Here is a 27,305-nt window from a genome sequence, read left to right as displayed (position 1 = left end):
AAGACATAGGAGTTCAGAAATAGTAGATCAGAATTTTCATTAAGTACACATGACACCCTAGAAATGTTAAATTGTTCATGCTTGTTTACCATTATATATGTGAGTTTGCCATTTTAAATCCTGAAATAAATTTGCTCATCTGTGCATTTACTCTAGAAGTTAGGAGGTAGGAAAGAGAGGTGTGTTTTCTTTGGAAAATAAACTGTGGATAATAACTTGCATACTAGTTAAAGGAATAATGTTTTAATTAAAAGGCAAATCTATAGCTTAAGGAGTTTAAATAGAATGCTTGTTAAAAGCAATTCTATCTAAGACAATTTGTCAATTAAGAGGGCAGCTAACGTGTTCAAACACAAAAGCCAATGAGTGTGCTAAGGAAAAGTCTTACACAAACACTGGTCCCAGAGCTGATACCTGCTAAGAAACTATTTTTTAATATTATTTATTTAAGTATTACAGTATTATTCTTGCACATTGTCAAACTTACCATGAAAACTATAAATTATTTTATACTAGAAAATAAAAATAACATGTGGAATATCTTTAAAAAGACACCAGAAGAGAAATCTATTTTAAAGTAATTACCAGTTAAACATCTTCTGCTTGCTGACAGGTTTTCAGTGATTATAAAACAAATATTCTTATTCTCCTACATCGGTTGGTCTTTTCATGAAACAGTATAGCCTGCTTTCCTTGTTCTCTTTGTAAACTTTAAAGACATTGCCCATGTGATGTGGAAAATGTTATTTCTGCTAGCTGAATGGCTAATTATAGCAACAGGAGAGACAAATAAGAAAATCCAACTAAATGACAAGTAAGTAATGAAAGGCTATGTGAACTTTCACTACAATTTCACGCCCTGTGCAACTGTTCTTTAACAAAACCTTTGTCAACAATTCTGTCTGCTAATTTTAGTTTGATATTTTGATGTGTATAGTTATCTGTTTTCCAGAAAGTAGCTTCCAATTGTGTTTATATTTTTCAGGGATGTCTCTAGCAAGAATCACCCAACTGTAGTCCTATTTCTGCTCTCTCTTCAAAACAAAATACATTTTCTTTTTGTTGAAATAACTCACATACAATCTACCATGTTCTTTGCCACTGTTGTTTTATGATTTCTTTTAGGATAGGAAGACTAAAGAGAATGCAAGATTTATTTTATTATTATTTTGTTTTTTGAGACAGAGTCTTGCTTTGCCACCAGGCGCCAGGCTGGAGTGCAATGGCACAATCTCGGCTCACTGCAACCTCCACCTCCTGGGTTCAAGTAATTCTCCTGGCTCAGCCTCCCAAGTAGCTGGGACTACAGGTGCATGCCACCACGCCCAGTTAATTTTTGTATTTTTAGTAGAGACGGGGTTTCCCCATGTTGGCCAGCATGGGCTGGATCTCTTAACCTTGTGATCCACCTGCCTCAGCCTCCCAAAGTGCTGGGATTACAGGTGTGAGCCACCACACCCAGCTGAGAATGCAAGCTCTAAAGAGAGTATTCCTCTTCCTGTTGAAAACCCTCTGTCACAGGAGGGAAGGACCTCTTGATCTGGGAGGGTGTACTTTCAGCAAATGTTCCCTTTTGAGAAACAGCAATAAAAACAACCTATAGAGCAGTCACTTCTAGAAAGGATGCCTATTTGGTAGTTCCAAAACCATAAGAAAAGAAAAGTCATTCCCTTTCTGCTAATTTTGGAAGAAGACATTTTCTGGTTCTCTGAAAACAACATTAAGACTTCCTTTCCACAGTGACGAGAAGAGAGCATGAGTTGATTACTTGGTCCTATAAAGAAATCATCCAAATGCCATTTGAACTGGGATCAATGAAAAACAATGACCATTAACTGAGGGCTTTGAGGATGATTCAAAACCTCAACTTCTCCCAAATTCTCAAGCATAATACTTGATCTATATAGTACCAGATCTATTGAATTCTACAGAGTGACTGTAGTGGCTTCTATTATACATAGATTGGATATACCCAATTTACAACCTTAGATATATGCTTTTATCTCTGAAGGGCCTTTGAGAAAACTGTATAAAGTACTAAGTCAAAGACTGTTGTTGGAAATATTGAAAGACATGATGTAAAATACATCAATGTCATTTAAATTGAACAAAATGGTTCCTTATTTTTCCATATATATTTTAACTATATTTCAACCAACTAGTTCAATAAATACTGCATGAAACAAGCATTTTGAAGCTTGTCCCATTGATGCAATTTGCCAACCTGATTGATTTCTTTCTCTATGGCTCATCTGCATTCCAGATATGCTATATTTTTTCCCTTATTAAAGATGATATAATCTTAGCTTCTGTCATTTTCACATCCACCAAACTACTGAGAAAAAAACCCAGAGATGAAAAGATGAAGACAGTAAAGGATAAGATTTCACAAAACATGTTGGCAACCAAATATAAAAATCTGACAAAAACCCTTAATGCAGATAGGGAATGTAAATGAACAATGAAGTTAGATGAAGAAATGTAATCTGGCAATAGAGCCTAACTAAGACACAAACTTGGAACAAATAAGAATAAGCAGTAGGAACAAATTATTTCTTCTGGGAAGACTTTCTGTGTTATTATCATTTGAATAGATCAAATAATTTGCATGGGTTGCCAGTTGGAGAAAGTGTATTCATGAGTGTTAGCCCATGTTTCTACCACTGTTTGTTTCTAGTTCTCCTTACACAGTGCTCTATATTTCACTAATGATATCAACAAATTTCGAGTCCTTCTTAGGTAGTACTTTATTAGAGAAAGAGATGGCTGACATGGGTTGCTGACCTAAATCCAACTCAAGATTTGGCTCCATTTTCTTTGTGATTTTCCCCTGTAGACCAGAGCTGGCAACCTAATCATAGCCAACTGAACCATGCTCTTCTAATTATGTTCTGCAGAATAGTTTATTCAATATTACAGCCTCTTTGGTGACCATTTAAGTGAGCAGAATTTTATAATAAGAAAGAGAGCTCACTGCTTTTCTTCAAGCTTGGTATATGATTCCCCTATCATTCTCTGGCTTCCAAGTTTGTCCCGTCTTGTGGTTTTAATTATAACACCACAAAGTATCAGCACTCAAAGAGTCTTTTGATAGATCTAATTCAACATCTTTGTTTTTCAAAAAAGGAAGCAAGAAGCAGTAACATGGCCAAACTCTTTTATATTTCTTAGTTTCTAACCTAGTCTTGTATAACTAAGAGGGCTATCTTAGTTCTATTGGATCCTCTAATCAGAGGTTCCACTTGAACGTGTGTAGATTGAAGAATTATAGGTATTGAGAGAGAGTAAACTCCTTTTTATAAAAGGTCTTTAAATGCAGTTTTAAATGTAAAGGTAGATAATATTACTATATTTTCTTTTTTTAAAAAGAGACAAAATAAGGCTCTGAGAGGTTAAGCAAATTCCCCAAGGTCACACAGTTAAGAAATAGCCCAGCTTGCATGTGAACCAAGACCATCTAATACCCATGCTTTCAGCTACCATACATTTTTACTCTAGCTCTCACCTGCATTATTATGAATCTAGGCTAATGACTAAAGATGACATCATTACTTATTTCTTATTCAGTCATTTATTTGTTCAGTCATTTATTCATTCAACAAATATTTACAAAGCACCCACTATGCGCCAGTCACTGCTATAAGTCCTGATAATACAACAATGAACAAAACAAAGTTGTTGCCCTAATGCAGATTACATTCAAATGAGGGAGACATACAATAAAAAAAATACGCAACATGATGTCAAATTGTGATAAGTGTTTTGGGGAAATGATAAATCAGGGTAAGAGGATAAAAAATAACATAGTGGGGAGAAAGGACCCCTTTAGAAAAGGTGACCAGAGAAAGCCTCTCTGAGTTGATGACATTTAGGCAGAGATGTACAGGATGTAAAGGAACAAGCAGAGTGCTACAGGTTGAAAGAAGAATATTTGCGAAGACCTTCAGGTAGAAAGAAGCTTGGCATATTGTGAAAACAACAAAGTCCATGTAGCTGTAGCCAAGGAAGCGGGGGAAGGGCAGAAGACAGCAGGTGCCAGAGCTTGTAGGCCTGGACAAGAAGGTTCGGGTTTACTCTGTGTAGAGTGGAAAGCCAGTGCAAGATTTGGAGCAGGGGGTGGGTGACATATTCTGATTTACATTTTAAATGTTTTCACTTTTTTCTTTGAGGAATAGTTGGTAGAGGAGCAAGTATGAAAAAGAAAAAAGACCAGTTTAGTGGCACCTGTAATACTCTAGGTGACAGTTGAAGCCTATTTGAATTAGAATAGTAGAAGGTTTAGAAAGTGATGGATTAATATCAGTTTTATTGAATAATGTGGAAGAGATATTTTGATGGAATGTACATTGAATATAAGAGGGACAGAGGAATAAGAAGGGATAACTCTGAACTAAGATTTAAAATTTCTTTCCAATTAAGTGCTTAAATTAAAAAGCAACAAATGCATGTGCAGAAAAAAGCAATGCTTCAGATGTATAATAAAGAATTATACTAGTTTTGCCCCTAATTCTTGGAAGGGAGATTCTAAAACCCCTGGAGTCTCCCAAGTGAAAGGAGCCCCTTTGATCACTTCTGAGTTTAGGCTAAGAGATGGGATGACTCAGCAGGAGGGAGGCTGGTCGCCAGAAAGACCAACTGCATGTTTAGAGGGCTTTGAATCAACCCGGCTCTGGAAAGGATAAGGGGGTTGAGATTGAGCTCAGTTATATGGCAGATGATTAGGTCAATCATGCCTACGTAATGAAACCCCTATGCAAACTTTGGACACTGAAGCCCAATGGAGCTTCCTGGTTGGTAAACACATCACCGTGCCAGGAAGACGATGTGCCCTGATTCCACAGAGACAGGGCACAGAAGCCCTGCATTCAAAACCCACTCAGATCTTGCCCCATGTCTCTTCATTTGGCTGTTGCTGATCTGTGTCCATTACAATAAAACTGTAATGGTAAATACAGTGTTCCTGTGAATTCTGTGAGTCATTCTAGTGAATTATCTAACTGAAGAGATAATGGGAACCCCTGAATTTGTATCCATTTAGTCTAAAGTATCAGTGTCCTGGGGTCACACGAAGAGCAGCTGGCATATGAAGTAAGGGCACCTTTTTGGGAACTATGCCCTGGAACTTGTGGGGTCTGTGCTGACTCTGGGTGGTTAGCCTGGGAATTACACTGCAGTATGTACCAGTTGGTGTCAGGATAGCATTTCAGGTCACTGTCACTGCATAAGATGGATGGACCTGAGAGAAATGTGTGTCCACAGTCAGGTCCTAATAGAAAGACAGTATTTTAGTTATACTGTCACTCTGCCTAAACAACGAGCAAATCCATGTAAATATTACATGATAAAATTGACTTACCATGCAAAAATCTCTTAACATTTTCGTCCGGGTTATTTTCCCCAATGTGGAATTTTCACTAAAATATAACTAGCTCCACTAACAGTTTTAAATAAATCAGTCTCTGTTACTACAAATTGGCAAACACAAGTCTTATGTATGATTTCCAAACTATTTCATTCATTTACTCAATAAATATTTGTTAAGACCCTTCTGATTTTGGAAAGAGTTCTAGGTACTGGGGAAACCGTTACCAAGACAGTCAAGAGTCCAGTTCCCAAGGAAACAAAGACAGTGAAAAACAGGTAACAACTCCACAGGCAAACAATTTGAGATAGTGGTAAAGGCTTTGGATAGAATATGACAAAGTGCTCTTATAGAGACCCTGGAGTCTTTAGGTGGACTGGCCACCAAAGGAAGATTTTAATTTCTGCAGATAAGCATTCCAGGTGAAGGGAACAGCAGGAGCCAAGGTTGGCAGAATTGAAAGCCTCATAAAGAAGACAAGGGAGGCTGAGCCTAGTAAGAGAGGCAGGTATGGGGTTGGGTGTGTGGGAACCAAGCCCTCTTGGTTTATGGGTTGTCACTCTTGGTCAAATCTTCTTTCCACCACACCCAGTTCCTTTCTAGTCCCAGTTCCTTCCATCACACTTTCCAACAGTGTGATGGTCACTGGTTTTCCTTCTGCCAGACTCTTGCCCCTTCATGAAATCCTACTGTACACTCTCTGACACTTCCTTAAAATCTCATTTAAAAAAAAATCACATAATTCCTCTACATAAAAATTGTCAATGCCTCTCCTTTGTTTGAAGGATCGAACAGGAACTCCTTACCCTGAAAATTAATTCCTGTTACCCTTCAGCTCCAACCTAATCCAGGTGAGTCCACCTACTCTCTGAGCTTCAATTACTCAGATCTGCTCATTTCCTTTACACATGTCCTCTTCCCACCCTGGAGGACAGCTCCTCATCTTAGCTCATCAAATATTTCTGCCTGTTATTAACTCATATTTATGACCATATATTATTATCCCTCATTAGGCCCAAGATTCCTGAAGCAGGGAATAATTTATCATCCTTTATTTGTGCTCCCCTGCAGGATCTAATCCATTGCCCTAGATCATGGTAGGCACTAAGTAAAAGTTGTTGAATAAGTAATAATTTCTTGAGCCCTGAAATGCTATTCTAACACTCATACATATTTTACAGTTTGATTTAAAATGTATTAACTGTTAGATAATGCAAAAATACTAAATCGTTTCATCCTTATGAACCCCTATTGGTAGGGAAGTTTACGCATTTTACAGATGAAGAAACCGAGACATAGGGAGGTTAAGTGCCTGTCCAAGGCTCCCCAAGTTCCCAAGTCTATGTCTAAACCACCGCACCACACTGTGTCTCTCCAACACATGCAGCACCCCTTCCACTAACGCTCTTCAAACAATCCAGACTCTTATTTCATTCTTCATTCTTGGGCACAAGTGAGTTATATGTCAGAAAATAAAGTGAGACAATCGTGATACTCTCAAGTAAGAATAACTTTTATCACCCCAATAAAATGAGTTATCTTATTATCTATCTGTTGGCAGCGTGTCTTTGCGTTCTAAAATGACATTTTCAAACTGGGTTTAGTGCTTCCAAGTGGTACTGGGCCCTAAGTTTGAGAAACAGAAATTCTCACAGTCCCTGCAGCAAAGGTGCAGCCTGAGACAGCGAAAATTCCTCTCCCCTCCCACTGTCCTGACCTCAACCCCGACCCCAACCCTGACCCCAGCCAGAATCACAGTTTAATTTTCTTTCAGAGGGTCTCCTCCTGGTCTTCGAGAAAATTCATTGTCTGTCCATAATCAGTGTTATCCTACTAAAAAGGCCGCAGCACAAGGGTGTAATCATGTGGACTACATAACATTAGGACTTAACAGCCAGACGACAGCTGGGGAAAGCTGATCCACACATGATCTCCACCAATGAATACAATGGAAAGAGTCAAATCTGGACCACTCTAAAACTCCTGTAACAATTGCTTCTGGTTGGTAAGATTAAATAAACATCAATACATCCACAACTTGAAGCAAATAAACATTTTAAATATTAGAGTTATCAGAATTTTAGAACCAGGACAGAAAATATAATGGAAGTCACTTGGATTCTCATTATGAATGAAGAATGCACATCAGTGACAATCAAGTCTCTTCTCAAAGACACAAGCCTACCTAGTGCAACCGGGACCAATGGCCTTTATATCACAATCTGTTGCCAAGATAGTCAAAAGAAATCCCTGAGTAATTACCTCTTGAAAAGTTACAGATAACTTTGCAAATAAACCGCCTCTGAATTTGGCCATTTTTGAATTTCCGATTCTGGTGACCTGGTGCTTTTTATGTCATTTGTATTTGGAATGCTTATTGATACCCTCACAGAATGCCATAAACACCTGAAATCTTTCTTGAGAGTTAACAATCACAGTAGAACACCAATTCAGCTGGAGAGCTGCAATACTATTTCTCCAAGTACTAGCCCAACTCTGCTTAGCTTCTGAGATCAGACAAGATCAGTGCATTCAGGGTGGTATGGGCCATAGACCAGAATATTATTTCTAAGGCAAAAAAAAAAATGCTTTATACTGGAACTTTTTCAAATGTTGGAAAAAATGAAAAAGCTGATTACATGTATGAAGAATGCCTCAAGTTCTTACTCAAAAGAGCCTAAAATGTATTCTTTGGCAAATGAAATAAACATTCTTGGTTGCTCCCATCATATAACCTAGAAACAGACAGAGCTTGCTCCCAGGGTGAAGATGGAAGTAAACTAGACATGTCTTCTTATGTAATTTGGGTCCTGACTCAGAATTAGCTCCTACCACTCCCTTTCACAGTGTGTCTGTCCCCATGTCCTCTCTGGGGCACTCCAGATGGTATCATACCACACCTCTTTGTGGTAAAATGTGTCTTAAAATCACTTGTAAACTCAAATGGATTTATTGGTTCCAGCCATGTAAATATTTAAGGAAACTCCCAAATTTTGATTAGATAAAGCAACAAATGCCTCATGGTTTTGTGTCAAACAACAATATAGGAAGGGCCTTCTGCCTGACCTTCGCCTGATGGTGATACTCACTATTTAGTTATGTAAAACCTGTGCTGACTTGTCTAGGATCTGCCTTCAGCTCTAAACAGGTAATTGTGTGACAGGCCATAGCTGTCTTTACTTCATCTCCGTCCCTTTCTAGGGGTAAGCATAGTGTCTAGGACATTATCGGTGCTATGTATTTATTGAACAAATAAAAGTTGATCATTAAAGAAACACGAGGTAGAATCAGTGAGGAGTTTGAACACTAAATGACTTAAGAATGCTTTGAATCCACAACATAGTATTTAAAGTTAGCCAGATTATTTATTTAGCCAAATATTTTAAGTAGATGTGGGATGATCAAACATTTGTTGAAGAGTAACTGTGAGCCAGACACCATGTTAGGTGCTAGGACAGATGTGATTTTATTAATCCACACAGGAATCCTACTGAAGGGGAGTATTATCTCCATTTACAGAGGAGGAAACAGACTCAGAAAGCTGTGGTAACTTACCTCAGATGCTATTATTTCCAAAACATCTTGATCTCTAAATCCCATGAAAGTAGCAGACTCCACTAACCTGCTATTAAATGACTAATCTCTGAAATCCAAGTGCTGAATCACTTTTGTAAAATTCAGCAATTATTTTTCAGGAATTCCCTTAGATAAAATTAGTCCAAAATCCTATGGACATTCAGTTGGCTGATAACTTTAACACAAGAGTAGTATTTTAGCTTAATTGCCATCTTAACTAATTTCTTATAATATGGCATGGGCTATGCTAGCCTATTAAAAACCATTAGGCAGAAGTCCTGTGGCTTTACGGTATATAGTTCTCATTCCCAAAATGTACATTTTGATGGCATCTCTTACTCCCTGGAAGAAAGCCAGAGTTTCTGAGTAAAATGTATCAGTCCTAACAATGTGGACATTATTATTCCAGAAAGCCAACTGAGAATTGAACAAGATCTTACTGTAATGACTAGAACTGGGAAACAAGAATTTTCTTCCACACAGTAGGAGAAAATCTTTTTATTAAGGTTATGTGAATCAGAGAAGTGAACATCCCTTCATAAGTTTAAAATAAATGACTTAGGATGGGTTACCATTTCAAGAAAAGCTTCCATATACTGAACACATCCAAGTCGTTTTGCTCTAAACATTTGGATTTGCAGCATAATTTCATACTAAAACATAATCAATGTCAGATCACAAGATATCCACAAACTGACCACACTACTTCTAGGTTCACTGGCTAATGAAAAATTAACATCCTCTTTCAGAGCCCGTGATGAAAACTGTTTTTTACCTTTCTGGTTCTATTTTTTTGATGAGTAAAATCTCAGTACTAGACTTTTGACATTATTATCATTATTATTAAATAACAGAGCTAGGTCTGTGCTATTCCAAGTCTGAGGGCATGCTTTTTCTGAATTTCTCAGACTATGCAAGTTTCCCTTGCATAGTCTTATCCAAACCTGTGATTTCAACTATCAAGTATACTTCAGAAACTTACAAATCCTTGTGATCATTTAAGAAATCTTTATTGAGTATCTAATATATACCAGGCACTTTTCTATTCTCCTAGGATATCCTAGTGCATAGAATAAACTAAAATCTGGCAGCATTTTGGAGGCCAAGGTGGGCAGATCACTTGAGCTTAGGAGTTTGAGACCAGCCTGGGCAACATGACAAAACCCTGTCTCAACTAAAAATAGAAAAATTAGCCATGCATGGTGGTGTGTGCCTGTAATCCCAGCTACTTAAGGGTGCTGAGGCAGGAGGATCACCTGAGCCTTGGGAGGTCAAGGCTGCTGCCAGCCAGGATCGTGCCTGGGCAATAGGGCAAGACCCTGTCTCAAAAAGAAACTAAAATCTTATCCTTGTGGTAGTTAACCTTTTTTAGGAGACTGTCAATTTTAGATTTCTCATCTGAATTACAGACCTGTGTACTGAGTTTCTTATTAGAATTCTTAATTTCTAACCTATAATTGTAGAGGTATCATCTAAAATATCTCAAAAATGAAAATGCCTTGAAAATGTCCAAGTCCACATATGCACTGAGGCACTGTAAGCCAAACTGAGGTGACCACATCTCCTCAAGTTACTCCTGTGGAATCCTTTCCCTCTCCCCACTGCTCAACCCTCCCTTCCCCCACTCTCTGAGGCCAGGGACCTAAACAGCCTTCCCTTTACCTTCATTAAAACTTCTACCTTAATTTTTTCATAGCCATTATTTCTTCTCAATTTCCAGTGGCATTTCATTAGTGCCAGCTCTCATTATTGTTGCTGGGTAATAAAATCTTTGTTTCTTTTTATTTTCCTTCCAAGATGGCCCACTTGAATCTGTTTCTTATAGTTCTATAGAACATCCCTTCTAAAATATAAATCTGCTCCCGTCTCTTTGGTTTAAAATCTCTGCAGGGATTCCCTTAGCTTTCAGGATAAAGTAAAATTTCTTTTTTTTTTTTTTTTTTTTTTTTTCGAGAATGACTCTCGCTCAGTTGCCCAGGCCCAAGTAGAGTGGCTCACTGCGACCTTCACCTCTTGGGTTTAGATGATTCTCCTGTCTCAGCCTCCTTAGTAGCTGGGATTACAGGTGGGCATCATTACATGGGCATGCCAACATGCCCAGCTAATTTTTGTATATTTAGTAGAGACAGGGTTTCACCATGTTGGTCAGGCTGGTCTACAACTCCTGACCTCAGGTGATCCACCTGCCTCAGACTCCCAAAGTGCTGGGATCACAGGTGTGAGCCACTGCACCTGGCCCAGGATAAAGTAAAAATTTCTAAGCATACAAGGCCCTTTGTAATCTGGCTGCTGGTTACCACTTTAGCCCCCTGCCCTCCCAGATGTCCTCACTGTTTTTCCAGACATACCTAAGTGCTCCCTCTAAGTGTTCCATCCTCATTTACCTGATCAGCCTCAAGCATTCAGGCATGACCTCCATGAAGCCTCCCTTCCCAGGCCCTAGGCGCTGGCAGACTCCACTGCCGCCTTGTGTTTTCATCACTCACTTATCTCCTTTATTTCCTTTATTTTACCAAAGCTTCCTAAGGGAAGTTAGAGAATCTGCCTCAACTCTGCATCTCTAAGCCCAGCCTAGCACCTCAAACACAGTAACACTCAAATCTGCATTTGCTGAATAAACCTATCTTTAAAAAATAAAAAATGATTCACTGTCCCATGTTTTCAAGGCATTTTAGATCACACCTCTACAAATGCAGCTTAGATATTAAGAATTCTAACTCCTAAAAATACTGAGAAACAGAAACAGCTTTCTTCCTTCTAAAGGATATCTTCTGGCTTTTGGTTTTGAGGTTTTCCATACCTGTTCTCCAATGCTTGATTTACATATATTTAGCCTTAGTCAAATTTTTCGTGATTATTCATTAGAGAAAGGCATAACTAAAGGTAAAATCATAGACACTGGATTTGAAATCCAGGAAAACCTGGATTTGCATCCTTGTTCACGTACTTATTTATGGAGCACCTGGGATGAGTAACATTTTTCTGAGCCTCAATTCACACAAAATAGGTATAATTAAATAACATGCAAAGCTGCTAGCACATATCATATACTTAATTAGTTTCTTGTTCTCACACTTTTAAGACACACACTTTGCCTGGAACATATTCCCCTCCATCCTTCTATCAAAATCTTCCTCTTTTTTAGCTAGACTTTCCTTATAATCTTCTCAGTAAAACTGCCCCTAGTGCCTTTGGCCAGAAAAAGTACTTGTCCTCTCTGCTCCAGTGGCTCTGTATCTTATTTATTTTGTTCAACAAATTTATTCTGAGTGCCTACTATGTGCTGGGCATTAATTTAGGTACCGGGAATACAGAAGAGAGCAAAGCAGACATGTAAATGTGTTAATGGGGTGTATATGGTAATGGTGAAGAATAAACATACCAATAAATCAAAAAACAATTTAAGATCAGATTAATATAAATGCTAAAGGAAATAAAGCATGGTGGGATAGAAAGTCACTGGAATGAGGATGTCAGGGAAGGCACAGACATCCAAAGAGCTGTAGGTTGATGACTGCAAACAGAAGGCCACGTGGGCCAAGGCTCCCACCAGGGAATGCCATTTTTGAGAAAAGAAGAAGAGCCGATGTGGCTGGACTGCAGTTGGCTAAAGAAGGTGGGATGAAATGAGACTGGCAATGTAGAATGTAGCCAGATTATATAAAAAGTCCCAGAAGGAGTCTGGATTTTAATCTAAGTGCCATGGACAGGTTTTAAGCAGGAGTGCAGTGGTGTGATCTGTCTTACGGTTTCTCTGGCTACTGAGTATCTGTACATCTGTCTCTCACCAGAGCTTGTTCTGATGTGCACAATTGTTTCTGGTGAATAAAGCTGTACTTCCAGTTACAGTGTGGTTTTGGGAGGGCAGTGATATTTTATTCTTATTCTTATCACTGCCTCATGCATAGTTCTCCCCAGTAAATACTCATCAAATTACACTGAAGCACCCTGCACCCTCTTTCTTTCTTGTCTGCAATTGTAATAATTGTAATTGTAATACTTCTAATCTTTGTAGGAAGTATGCAGTTGCCAACCGGCTCTGAACAAGTTCTTTTTTTTCCTATTTGAATTCCTCTCAGGCCTTCCTGCCATTGTAGAATTGTCATCTGACTTCCTGTCTCCTAGCCAGGTCTACTCCCTGCCCTGTGGACTGAATTTTTATAGTCCTTCTGTGAAGTGCCATGTGCGCTGCTGAGAGGGCTGGGTACAGCTGGACTTCCTTGTTCCCAAAGGAATCACAGCTTCTAGCTTTACACATTGTATGGGATCGAATACTAATAGACATTTATTGACCACTTGTGTGTGCCTGGCACATTGTGGAGATGGCATCCCTTTGTGCAAGCTGTGCCACTTTGGGCAAGCTACCAATCCTCTCAGAGGCTCAGTTTCCTCATGTGTGCAATGGGGATAATAAGGACAACAGGATCTGCCTCCTAGAGTTACATGAGGCTTTAAAGGAAAGCATGCATGTAAAGCACTTAGCATAGCATAGGCATTTATCTAATATCAGCTGGATAAGTAGTCAACACTTACCCATGTCAGTTATATTAGCAATAGTGTTGTCAATGGCATAATTAGTGGCTAGTATCCATAGTCAACACTTAACCATGTCAGTTATATTAGTAGTAGTATGGTTAGTGGCATGATTTTATTGAATCCTCATAGCAACTCTGCAAAAAAAAGTGCCATTATACTCAGTACCAATATTTAGCTGGTATGCAAAGATAGGGCTGTACAAATTGTTAAAATACTGCAGTATCTCTTGATTGTCAAGTCAGCCACTCTCATAAGCCCTCCAAATACTCTCTCCCTCTATTCCCCTGCAGATTAATCTGCCCTGGTCTGCCCCTGGGATCCCCACCACGCCTCTTCTGCATGATCCAGCAACTCAAGGGTTAATGCCTGGTATAGCCAGAGGCTACCAGGTTCCTACCTCAGTTCAGTTGACTTCTGTTCTGAGTTCTAACTGCTCCGTTATATATATTTTATCAATGCATACATTGAAGTACAGAGGGGATAAGAAAAATCGCCAAGCTTGTAAATGGAAATCCTAAGAAATTAAACTTCAGATTCAAACAATCAGGTTTATTCCTTCGCATGGAACTTCTCCTTAAACACTGATTAGAAAAATTAACATAAGCCACTTGTGTCTGGAACTCTGTGGCCAATCACCCAAACACTAGCAGATCCATAGTTTCTGATTAATTCAGGAAGTAACCTAGAACATCTCAGGGTCAGTGTCTTACTTGCCTGCCCTCATTCTTATTCTCTATGCCACTTCTACCCACGAAAATCATTTAAACACTATTTGGTCCAAATCCTTTCATCCTCACTTCCAGCATCAACGTCTAACAACCTAAGCGCTGGAACAGAATCTTTATGATGAAGAAGATGGCACACAGCCACACTGTTAAGTACCTACTACTTCTGCCTTCGTTTTACAAAGTAAAAAGAAGAGTAGAAAGATGTTAACATGCGTGCAAAAATGAGGTAATTCATGGATCTTACACATGAATACTAAATAGAAAATGAGAATAACATAGGGGACAGATCCCACAGTGACAATAAAAATCCAGAGGGGGGGAATTTTAAACGATCCCTTTTAAATTGCAGACACATGTCTGGACTCAAAATGTGGGAAGTGAGAGTGGGATTTACTTCTTAATTGTGCATTCTGAGCTGCAAAGACCCCCTTGGCTTTCTTTGAAATGTAAACATTTTAAATTAAGTTCTGAAGTCTTTAAAATAGTGTTTAGTTAAAAATTAAGCAGTTACATAATTGGCTTAATGGGATCCAATTACAAAATTAGTGTAAATTAGAAGTAGCAGAACAGAACATATAATTTCATAATTATGACACATAAGAAGAATGCAGAAATTAAGATGGCCAGTGGTGCTAAAGCAGGAGGGGTGCATATAAATCTTAGAAGACTCAATGGCTTTCATGAGCCCAAACATCTTCCCTCCAACAGTGACTCCTCAAAAATATGGTTTAACTAAACAAGACTGATTTTGATTTACATACTCGGAAAACAACATTCGGGAAATTGCTAGTTCTTTCCCCTCCTTATGTGGCTAAAGTGGTGGTTGAATTAGATGGATAGATTTCTTTCCTATCTCATTAAAAGAATGACCTTTCTTTTTAAGGTCTTAACAGATCATGGCAAGGAAGAATTCATTCTTAAGGGTGAGTGATGCTGAAAAACCCACCAATGTGTATCCCTGGCCCTCCAGAGAGCCAGGGAATGCCTACTCCTGTCTGAGGGAGAGGCTGGGTTGGAGAGATACAATGAGAGAGACCACAGGCTGATTAAAGCGCCTAGAGCCTTGTCTGTCAAATCAGCGCTCCAATTTGGGTCAGGGGACATAACCCTTTCTGCTGTGTCTTTATCTTTTGGTTTTAAAAGAAGGGATAAATAGCATTTGACTAACGAGAAATTTGTGTTGCAATCTCTCACATCTATTTTGGCATATCTTTCTGTAAATTATATCCAACTCCCAGAGGGTTAAAAAGAAACCATTCATTTATTAATTTGCCTATTATTTTATTTATTCATTCAATAAATCTTTTGTGTTTCCTGGGAGAAGAGGCAATTTCCTATTTATCTTTAAATAACAGTTGCTAGCATACAGAGACATTCAATGTTTAGTGCTGTTAATACATTTACAGATATTACCTGCCTTGGTATTGTGCAGAACAAAGAGCTTCTCTATACCTGATTATGGCTTTTAAGAAACTTATTTTTTGGTTAAGACAGACAATTATTATGTTAACAAAAATATGAGTTAAATTGTCTTCATCAACACTGCTGCAATGTCAGGATGCAGCTGTTAGTCAAGAGACAAGCAGAAGAGTTGAAAACTGTGATGCCGTAAAAGGAACAAATGGTTCCTGAAAACCCATGGCCATGACAGGGGGAGGGTGGCCAGCCAGGTCTCACTAGCAGCCGAGTGCCACCAGAATACTTGTGGAGAGAGCAGTTCCTTGGACATGCATGGCACTTGCCCTTATACATTCCTCTGGTTTGGATCCTGCTGTTTGGACATTTTTTCTAATGATGTCTATTTTGTTTGTTCCTCCTCAGTCATGATATCCTTTGCTTAATGGGAAAAGCAAAGGGGCTTAGTGATGCTCAAAGGCCATTATCACTACAGAATAGAGGATTTCTCCTTTCATACCTTTTCCTCTAGTTTTCTAAATTTTCTTTTATTATTTTTACTTTCCTGTATGGTCCCTCCTTTTCCCTTCTTACTTTCCATTCCCAGTAAATACTAGCTCAAAATATCAATTATTTTGATCAAACAAGAGGGTTTACTTGACAAGAAAATACATCCCCAAAATACCTTGATCTAGTCACATTTCCTTGAACAATATCCTAGAAGACCCTCCGTGTTAATTCAAATAATCAAACAGTGGCTATTTACATAGATTGGTTTAGAATTTGAAGGCAAGCCTGGGTGCTGTGGCTCATGCCTGTAATCCCAACACTTTGGGAGGCCGAAGTAGGTGCAGATCACTTGAGGTCAGGAGTTTGAGACCAGCCTGGCCAATATGGCAAAAGCCTATCTCCACTAAAAATACAAAAATTAGCCAGGTGTGGTGGTGCATGCCTGTGGTCCCAGCTACTTGAGAGGCTAAGGCAGGAGGATCTTTTGAACCTGGCAGGCGCCAAGATTGTGCCACTGCACTCCAGCCTGGGCAACAGAGCGAGACTTTGTCTCATAAAAAACAAAAAAACGAGAACAAAAAATAGAAGTATTTAAAGGCAGAGGTAAGAAAGCTTTAAGTTTTGATTAATATATCAGACACTTGATCCTATCACTGGATGGATACAAAGACACAAATGTGTTTCCTGTGAGTCTAACTCTTAGAAGTGATGTATTACTTTTAAAAAAAATGTATGTTTGCTATAGTTTGTATATTTGTCCCCTCCAAATCTCATGTTAAAATGTAGTCAATAGATACAATATTACCTAGTATCTGAATTTTACAAATAAAGAAACTGAGGTACTATGGCTTGGATATGGTTTATCTCCTCCAAATCTTGTGTTGAAATTTGATCCCTGGTGTTATAGGTGGGGCTTAGTGGGAGGCTTTTGGGTCAAGGGGCAGATCTTTCAAGAATGGTTGGTGCCCTCCCTACAGTAATGAATGATTTCTCACTCCGTTACTTCACTTGAAATCTAGTTGTTAAAGAGTATGGCACTTCCCTTCCTTCTCTCTCTTACTCCCTCACTTGCATGTGACACACTTACTACTACTTCACCTTCTGTCATGAGTGAAAGCTTCCTGAGGCCTCACCAGAAGCTGAGCAGATAGATGCCAGTTTCATATTGGTACAGACTGCAGAACTGTGAGCCAAATAAACCTCTTTTCTTTGTAAATTGCCCAGCTTTAGGTATTCCTTTACAGCAATGCAAAACAGACTAACACAGTGTGTTAATGTCTATTAGTATAAATATTCCTTACTGACATGGTAATGCAGTTGAAGCACTGGAGGTGAAAAAAGTATATACAGAGGGAGGAACATTCCCAGAACTTATTCTATTCTTGTTTTTCCCATTTCCCCAGAAGGTAGGAGGCATTTTCTAAGGGTCCCAAGGTACAAATCAGATTTACATAAACAGTATAGCAGGATTCAGATGAGTTGTTTTGTGAACTAATATGAGGAAAGACCTTTCACATTTTCCTTTGCATAAATCCATGAGAGTAAAAGCAACATCAGTTATAAAGAAATTTAACCTTCTTCCAAAACCATATTGATAAACAAGCACCTAATCAACTTGTTAAGTGAAACTATTTTTAAGTAACAAAAATAAGAGTGGCAGGAAAATGTCTGGAAGGCTTCCTATCAAACTTTGAAGAGTAGCTGCTCAGGAGTGGAGAAAAAAAAGAGAAATAACAGTCTTTGAATTGAACTATAGATGTGCTTCAACTTTCCAGATGCTACAAAATCTCTCTCTCTAAGAAGATAGTCACAAGGCCATCATCTCCACAGAGCATGGAGAAACAGATTTTCTGTAACGGGTTTTTCAGCTATAGATTTTTAGATGTTTTCCAAAAAGGCTCCTTCCATAAATAACCTTCCATGCAAACAACTTTTCATTTCCATCAGACCTAAGTGAATATCACTCTTCCTTCTCCTGGCCATTAAAATTCAGGAATGGAGCCTGTTGTCTTGGATGAAAGTAAAACGCTTCATGTTGGAATAAGCTTGTGAGCTCTTCTCCCTCTTGTCATGGCTCTGGAAAAAGCTCTGACAGAAGAGCCTGGGCGGAAACATGGATACGTAGTTGGATGTTTAAAAATTCAAGTACAAGTGCCTGGTAAAATGCTGCTTTTAATGTTAAGGCTAGAGATGGGTCAACATTTTCACAGCAGTCTCCTCTTGTGATAAAAAGTCACCTGGTGATTTCTATATCATCAAATCCAAAGGCTTTGACCTGCCTCTTCTTTCTAGCCTCTTTGCAGCAATTGATGCTGCTGGACTCTGCCACTGAAATCCTCATCTCAGCTTTGGACATACTCCTCTTCGTGGTTCTCCTTCTGCCTTCTTTATTGTCTCCTTTTGTACTTACTCACTTGTCTTTCTTCTTTTTCCTGAATGGGGGTCTCCTGGGTTCTGTCTCAAACTTTCTCTTCTATCTTTACACTCCTTCCCTTTCCTCAACATTCTCTAATCTGATAGCTTCCATGGTCATTCTATGTGGACTGTCACCGTGGGAACTATCATTTACGGAGAGAGTCCCTGCACCTTATGAGGCACTTTCTACACATCCTCTCACTGAGTCCACAACCCTCCTGTGGGAAATATAGCAGTCCCTCCATTTAGATGAGGAGGCAGAGGCTTAGGCAGGTTTCAAGACTTATCCATGAAATCCAAGACCACCCAGCAGATGAGTGACAGAACAACAGCTTAATCCTCTGGGCTCCAAATCTCAAGCTGTTGCCCCAACACTGCTCCTCCCAACCCATGACTCATGGCCTCCAGTCTCACCTCAAAATCAACAGCTTTCTCTGACCAGCTTCTCTCCCTTACAAAGACATCATCTGACATTGACCCACCACCTTTCTCCCAATGACCAGACACACACTGGCTGGCATCTGAGGCTCATCTTGCTCTCTTCTACTTCCTCTGCACATGTCCTCACTCCTAATCTCATCTGCTGCCAAATTCCATCTCTGACTTCCCCTTTTTCCTCTCCAAACCAGCCTGCACATTGTTGTCTGCCTGTCTGCCTAGGTCACATTATTCCCTTAGTTATAACCTTTAGAAGTTTCCCCTTGTTGACAAAATAACATCCAAATTCTTACGTTTTTTATTCAGAGTTCTGATCTACATTTCCTGTCAGATCTCTCAGAGTTCCCTGTAAGTGGACCACATGCCAGTGAAACTGGGCAACTCAAGATCCCTGGAGTGTCTCATGTTTATGCTTTTATTTAGGCTCCTCCCTCTTATAGACAGATGCTCCCCAACCTTTCTCCAGCATATTACCACCCCACTCCCATCAATTCCTTCCACCTGCTTTCACTGGATGCCACTCTCTGTCTGGAAGCCTTCACAGGCTTTCACTTGGACTTCTCTTACAGAACCTGGCATCTTCTACTTTGGGTTTGTTATTCCCTTCTTCTTCTTACTAAGCTCTATGTTCCTTGGCAGAGGGGAAATATATCATACTCTTTAGTGTATACCCGAGCATCTGTTCATCTAAGGTACATAACAGGAGCATAATAAACGTATATTGATTAAACTTACTCAAACTCTGATAAAAGACAGCAACGTGAGGTCACATTTTAAATATAATGCTTTACATGCTTCTCCCCCTAGCAAGCAGAAACAAAATGTTTTTCACAAATGAGATCAAGAATGTATAAATGATGACCATGAATATATATATCCTTAAAATGATTACCTTTTTCCTCTGATTTAAAAGGAGGAGAAGGCAGAAAGGCAAAAGTGGAGAAGACAAACAATGTTAGGTTCTGTCCACTGTCAGATAAAGAATGCAGAGAAAACGACTTGTAATAGAATGCAAGTCATTAATAACAAAGCATGAAAATGCCGAAATATAAAAATCCAATTTACATGTAGTTCTCCTGTGACACATAAACATTGGCAGGAAAGGTAAACTATGACTATATAAACTTGTAATTATTAATATATTGTCTTCCAAAAATGTTCTTTGGTTGCTCCCTAAGCATAGTCTCATCCTAAGTAGATGATAAGCTTGCTGACACTGCGGCACTGCTGCAAACATCGGTGCTTGCTAAGTTATCCTTAGGACCAAGTAGCACGGAGGATCATGAGTCATCTAAGGCCTCTTTCTCAAATGGTGAACACAATTTTGTTAGATAATTTTTTTGGAGAAAAAATATCCAATATATAGCTATATTTAATTATAAAAATGCAAAATTTTAAATCAGATCCAAAAATGCTAAATGTGTATCTGTATGCACTAAAGTTATAGCTTTAATTTCTCTTTTGGGCCAATTTACTTTAATTCTCTATGAGACAGAAGAAACTTCAAATCACGGACAATCACACCCTGTGTCCTCATCTCACTGAGGAGTTATAAGCAACTGGACTTGGCAGGACCAGTGCAAATTCATCAACATTACTAAATCAATCCTAAGTATGTGTTGGTGGAAAACCAGTGCTCTCCCATTAGGACTGAATGTCATGCTCTCCCCAAATACAATTTAATTTCTTAAACTCTTGATTTTTGAAATTCAAGGGATTCCTTAAGGTATGAATAGTCTGTTCATATTTAGTAATGGGAAAATTCCAGATTTCAGGAAGTAGGACATTAGCAATGATAAAGGCATGAGGTCAGAAGGTGATGGACATCACTGAGATAGTACTAGTCATTGCACAGAGAATCCAGTAAATATCATCTGTGCACTGAAGACTCAAATTTGGTTTGAATAACCAAGAAATCTACTGGGAACCAATGACTTAGTCAGTGTAGATGTTCTTCAATGACTGATAGGCTTATTTAAATGTTAACAAAAACGACTGCTACAATCTTAATATTTTGGGAGGATTGCAGGGTAGAGAAGATGAAAGTCTAAAAAATGCAATATAGTCACAAATTAAAACCTTCTGGTCACTCACCACAATCATTTGAGCCACGTAACTTTCAGGTCCAGTGTATTCTGTTGGGTCTTTAACTTTCACCAGGACTATAAAGTATAAATAATGCCACATATTGTGTTCTGACTTAATGTGCTCCTCAAATGAAACAGTTTTATTATCAAACTTGTCTCTCTCAAGTCCTGCAAAACACAGGCAACACAATATATGTAATTCATCATTTAATCAGTACTTACTTCTCAGCATAAAAACAAAACATAATAATTATTGTAAAAAGAATGCTGTCTGTAAGAGTGTGCCAATTTAAAATGTTATGATTAAAAGCAACACAGTACATAAGACCTCCAGGAAAGAGGCCATCATTTACAGATTTCTTCCCAACTAACATTTATTTTTTCCCCACGGATCCTTGGAAATGCACAGTCCTATAATAGATATAAAAGTTGCAGATAATTTTAAATCTAGCCATATCAAAATGGTGAAATTAAACAGTACCACAAGTCTGAGAAAAAGAGGTAAAAATGATCGTGCAAGAAAAGGTATGCTTGCTAATCAGGACAGAAAAAAAATATATCATTTTACCCAGGAACTTGGATTAAAAGAGGGAAGGAATTGAGAGAGTCATCCCTTCAAAACCATTTGAAATCAGTGAAGGGCACACAGGGGAGATGGCCATGCGCACGCTGAGGACAGCGAGGGCTCACACTTCGCCAGCCCTCTAGGGTACCGTGTTCCAGGCATTTTGGGGAGGGGGTGATCTGTTCCATGTCCAGGGCACATTTTCAAGCCTTCAGAAGTACAGTAAAGAAACAATCTAAATAATAAAATTCTTTTCTCTCAAAGTTAGAGAATACATGAAAAGAAATGATTAGAGATGAAGGAAAACATCTATGGAAACGTAAATTTGAGTGCCAAGTGAAGTGGGATGTTGGGATTCAGCTTGGTTTTTATAGCTCAGATATTGAAGAAGAAACCAGGAAACTGAAATCCAACCCTGGCTAGTCTTTCTCTAAGCATTTTTTGTAAGTTCACTCTGGGATGTAGAAGACCCTTTTTAAAAATTTATTTATTTGAAGCAGAGTCTCACTCTGTTGCCCAGGCTGGAGTGCAGTGGCTCACGGCAGCACAAATCTCCCAGGTTCAACTGATCATCCCACCTCAGCCTCTTAAGTACTTGGGACTACATGCATGTACCACCATGCCCAGCTAAATTTTGTATTTTTTTTTTTGTAGAGATGAGGCTTCACAATGTTGCCCAGCCTCAAGACCCTTTTTACATAATAAAATATTAAGCATAATAAGTAAAAAATCCATCCCCACTGAAGGGGATGACTTTTTACTTACATTATTGGATATTTGTATGAAAAATGCCATAAAAGTCTGCTGGCTGATGGCTATGCCACATCTTATTTGACCTATCATCAGCTCCGCATGCCCAAATAACTCCAGTTCTCATCCCTAAACCTGCTTTACCCATAGTCCTCCCCTTTTACTTGATGGCAGCTCTGTTCTTCCAGTTGTTCAAGCCAAAAGGCAAGATGTCATTCTTAAATCCTCTCTGCCTCTCACATATTACATCCAATCCATGTTGAAATGCATTTGGTGCTACCTTCAATATACCCAGAATCTGACTACTTCTCACCCCTCTCTGCTACTACCCTCTGGTCTGAGCCATTGTCATCCCTCATGTAGATTACTGCAGTAGACTCCCAGGCCTCCCTGTTTCCATCTTTACTCTCCCCAACCCATTCTCAACGCAGCAGCCAGAGCGATTCTTTAAAATCCTAAGAGAAACGGTGTCCCTCTTCTGTTGTAAACCCAGCAATAGCTCCCTCTCCTCCTTGGGATAAAGGTCAAAGTCCTTACAAGTGCCTACAAGTAGAGTTGCTAGATAAAGTACAGCATGGCCAGTTATATTTGAATTTCAGATAAACAATAAATAATTCTTTAGTAAAAATGAGTCCCATGCAATATGTGTTTGCTAAATCCAATGTGACTTGGCCTCATAGCCACACTAACCTTACCTCTTACTATTCTCTCCCTTGCTACCTCCCATGCAACCACACTGGACTCTGCTTTTTTTGTTGAACACAGGGCCTTTGGACTGAATCATTGCTTCCTCTGGTTACAAAACTCTTCTCACTGACATCTCTAACTCATCATCTTTAACTAACTCATTCACCTTCAAGTTTTTGCTGAAATCTCACCTCGGTGTGGCTTAACTTGATCACCCTGTTGAACAATACAACCAGTCCCTTCCCTTCTGGTGACCTTCTTGATCACCTTTCTCCTTTTCCTCTCTTTTTTTTTACAGTGCTTACCACCTCCTTATAGATTGAATGCAGTCATATTAAAGTTGTTAAATTAAACTGGATCACATCTCTAAGATAAAGAGGTAAAATTATTGTGTAAGAAAAAGGCTGTCTGATAATCAGCAAAGAAAAAAAGAAATGTTATTTCATCCAGGAACTTGGATAAACATTTATTATGCTTATTAGGTATTGGGTGTGTCCTCCCACTTAACTATATGAGCCACCTGGGCAGATATATTTGTTTCTTTTCTTTACCAATGGTCCCAATAGCTTAGAATGATGTTTGGCACATAGCTAGCACTCGATTAAATACTGATTGACTGAATTAAGAATATTTCACTACTAAAATATTGTTCCACTAGACTGGCTATAATGAAAACGAGATAATAATAAGTGTTGATGAAGATGTAGAAAAATTAGAATCTTCATACACTGCTAATAGAAATGTAAAACAGTGCAGCAGCTACTTTGGAAAAGTTTGGTAATTCCTCAAATGGTTAAACAGAGAGTTACCATATAACTAAGCATATTCCACTCCTGGGTATATATTAGAGAGAACTCAAAATGTATGTTCACATAAAAACTTGTACATGAATGTTCATAGCAGCATTATTCATAATAGCCAAAAGTGGAAACAATGCCAATGTCTGTCCATCAATTAATGAAAGGATAAAATATGGTATATTCACAGGATAATTTTTTTACAATAAAAAAGAATGAAGTACCAATACCTGCTACAACATGAACCTTTAAAACATAACACTAAGTGAAAGAAGCTAGTTGCAAAAGCCCACGTATTATTATTCCATTTACATAAAATGTCCAAAATAGGCAAATACACGGAGTCAGAAAGTACATCAGTGGATGTCTGGGGCTGAGGCAGAGATGGAAGGCTGGGGAAGGAATGATGGCTAAAGGGTATGGGTTTGTTTTGGGGACAGTGGAAATGTTCTAAAATCAATTGTGGTGATGAATGCATAACTCTGAAAATACTAAAAACCACTGAATTGTACATATTAAATGGGTGAATTTTATGGTGTGTGAATTATATCTTAATAGAGCTATTAACAACAACAGCAAAACACTAAAAAATAAACAAAAGAGAGAAAAACAAACTAAGCAAACAGAAGAGAGAAAAACAAGCAAAAGAAAGAATACATTAAAGTAGATTTTCCTAGAATTCTACCAGTTACAAGGTAATAGGGCTATAAAAATAAGGTTCTTACTATCAATTAATCTGTAATACGGTAGAGAAAACAGACAACTTGTGTTATATTCTGAAGAGGTATAAACTGCCAAGGGAGCATAAAGAAGGGTGAAATTAATTCCGATGAGGGTCATTTTAAAAGGTTTCCAAGACATATAAAGCTTGAAAAATGCAGACTCAGTACATGATTATGGTAAGTGGAGAAGAGGTGAATGGTAATAAAAGATACTTAATTTTTATTGAGCACCTATTGATGCTAACAACTATAAAGATGTCTAAATATGCTATTATAATTACAATAATCCAATCTGACCTTTTAGCTTGTGAGGAAATAGATACAGAATGATTCAATAAATTGCTTAAGTTAATACCCCTATTTAGCGGAAGAGTCAGTCAGTGTTTAAATAAAAATGTTTCTGACTCTAAAGCCCATGTTCTTTTGCCACCTGAGCAGAAGAAATGGCATTGGAAAAGCCAGAGATGAAAGTACCTGACCTGTTTGGGGAATGTCAATTACTCTGGTGTGGCTGAAAGGGAACATTTGGAAATGTAGATGAAATGGTACATCTGACAGAAACAATGGCAAGTTTGGCAATTTTAAAGGGGGCTAAAGCATCTGTGTTTTATTCTGAAAGCTTTTTTCTTTTTTGAGACAGAGTCTTGCTCTGTCGCCCAGGCTGGAGTGCAGTGGTGCAATCTCAGCTCCCTGCAACCTCAGGTTCAAGATATTCTCCTGCCTCAGCCTCCTGAGTAGCTAGGATTACAGGCATGTGACACCATGCCCGACTAATTTTTTTTTTTTAATTTTTTATTGGATTATAGGTTTTGGGGTACATGAGCAGAACATGCAAGACAGTTGCGTAGGTACACACATGGCAGTGTGCTTTGCTTTTCTTCTACCCTTCACCCACATTTGGCATTTCTCCCCAGGCTATCCCTCCCCACCTCCCCCTCCCACTGGCCCTCCCCTTTTCCCCCCAATAGACCCCAGTGTTTAGTACTCCCCTTTCTATGTCCATGTGTTCTCATTTTTCATCACCCACCTATGAGTGAGAATATGCGGTGTTTCATTTTCTGTTCTTGTGTCAGTTTGCTGAGGATGATGTTCTCCAGATTCATCCATGTCCCTACAAACGACACAAACTCATCACTTCTGATTGCTGCATAATATTCCATGGTGTATATGTGCCACATTTTTCCAATCCAGTCTATTATCAATGGGCATTTGGGTTGATTCCAGGTCTTTGCTATTGTAAACAGTGCTGCAATGAACATTCGTGTACATGTGTCCTTATAGTAGAACGATTTATAGTCTTTTGGATATATACCCAGTAATGGGATTGCTGGGTCAAATGGAATTTCTATTTCTAAGGCCTTGAGGAATCGCCACACTGTCTTCCACAAAGGTTGAACTAATTTACACTCCCACCAACAGTGTAAAAGTGTTCCTTTTTCTCCACATCCTCTCCAGCATCTGTTGTCTCCAGATTTTTTAATGATCGCCATTCTAACTGGCGTGAGATGGTATCTCAATGTGGTTTTGATTTGCATCTCTCTGATGACCAGTGACGATGAGCATTTTTTCATGATTTTTGGCCTCATATATGTCTTTCATAAAGTATCTGTTCATGTCCTTTGCCCACTTTTGAATGGGCTTGTTTGTTTTCTTCCTGTAAATCTGTTTGAGTTCTTTGTAAATTCTGGATATCAGCCCTTTGTCAGACGGGTAGACTGCGAAAATTTTTTCCCATTCTGTTGGTTGCCAATCCACTCTAGTGACTGTTTCTTTTGCCGTGCAGAAGCTGTGGAGTTTCATTAGGTCCCATTTGTCTATTTTGGCTTTTGTTGCCAATGCTTTTGGTGTTTTGTTCATGAAGTCCTTGCCTACTCCTATGTCCTGGATAGTTTTGCCTAGATTTCCTTCTAGGGTTTTTATGGTGCCAGGTCTTATGTTTAAGTCTTTAATCCATCTGGAGTTAATTTTAGTGTAAGGTGTCAGGAAGGGGTCCAGTTTCTGCTTTCTGCACATGGCTAGCCAGTTTTCCCAACACCATTTGTTAAACATGGAATCCTTTCCCCATTGCTTGTTTTTGTCAGGTTTATCAAAGATTGTATAGTTGTGTGTATGTTGTGTTGCCTCCGGTGCCTCTGTTTTGTTCCATTGGTCTATATCTCTGTTTTGGTACCAGTACCATGCTGTTTTGATTACTGTAGCCTTGTAGTATAGTTTGAAATCCGGTAGTGTGATGCCCCCCGCTGTGTTCTTTTTGCTTAGAATTGACTTGGCTATGCGGGCTCTCTTTTGGTTCCATATGAAGTTCATGGTGGTTTTTTCCAGTTCTGTGAAGAAAGTCAATGGTAGCTTGATGGGGATAGCGTTGATTCTGTAAATTACTTTGGGCAGTATAGCCATTTTCACGATATTAATTCTTCCTAACCATGAACATGGAATGTTTCTCCATCTGTTTGTGTCCTCTCTGATTTCGTTGAGCAGTGGTTTGTAGTTCTCCTTGAAGAGGTCTCTTACGTTCCTTGTGAGTTGTATTCCAAGGTATTTTATTCTTTTTGTAGCAATTGCAAATGGCAGTTCACTCTTGATTTGGCTTTCTTTAAGTCTGTTATTGGTGTAGACGAATGCTTGTGATTTTTGCACATTGATTTTATATCCTGAGACTTTGCTGAAGTTGCTTATCAGTTTCAGGAGTTTTTGGGCTGAGGCAATGGGGTCTTCTAGGTATACTATCATGTCGTCT

At 38.8% G+C, this 27,305-nt stretch overlaps 1 protein-coding gene across 8 annotated transcripts in view; it reads right to left on the bottom strand.

Moving 5' to 3' along the window:
* The window catches only part of ITPR2 (inositol 1,4,5-trisphosphate receptor type 2), a 529,604-nt gene that overhangs the window by 29,267 nt on the left and 473,032 nt on the right, over positions 1–27,305 (bottom strand). For 7 of the 8 annotated variants that reach the window (XM_054238248.2, XM_078339073.1, XM_035256016.3 and 4 more), the window contains one exon: positions 21,055–21,215. The exons of the other annotated variant lie outside the window; for it this stretch is intronic. In XM_054238248.2, coding sequence (XP_054094223.1) covers positions 21,055–21,215 — 161 coding nt within the window. The remainder of the gene's footprint in view (positions 1–21,054; positions 21,216–27,305) is intronic. 8 annotated transcript variants of the gene reach the window in all.

Source organism: Callithrix jacchus, chromosome 9, assembly GCF_049354715.1.
Source record: "Callithrix jacchus isolate 240 chromosome 9, calJac240_pri, whole genome shotgun sequence".
NCBI lineage: Eukaryota > Metazoa > Chordata > Mammalia > Primates > Cebidae > Callithrix > Callithrix jacchus.
The sequence above is the reverse complement of the archived record's forward strand: the minus strand, read 5'-3'. Positions and strand labels throughout refer to the sequence as shown.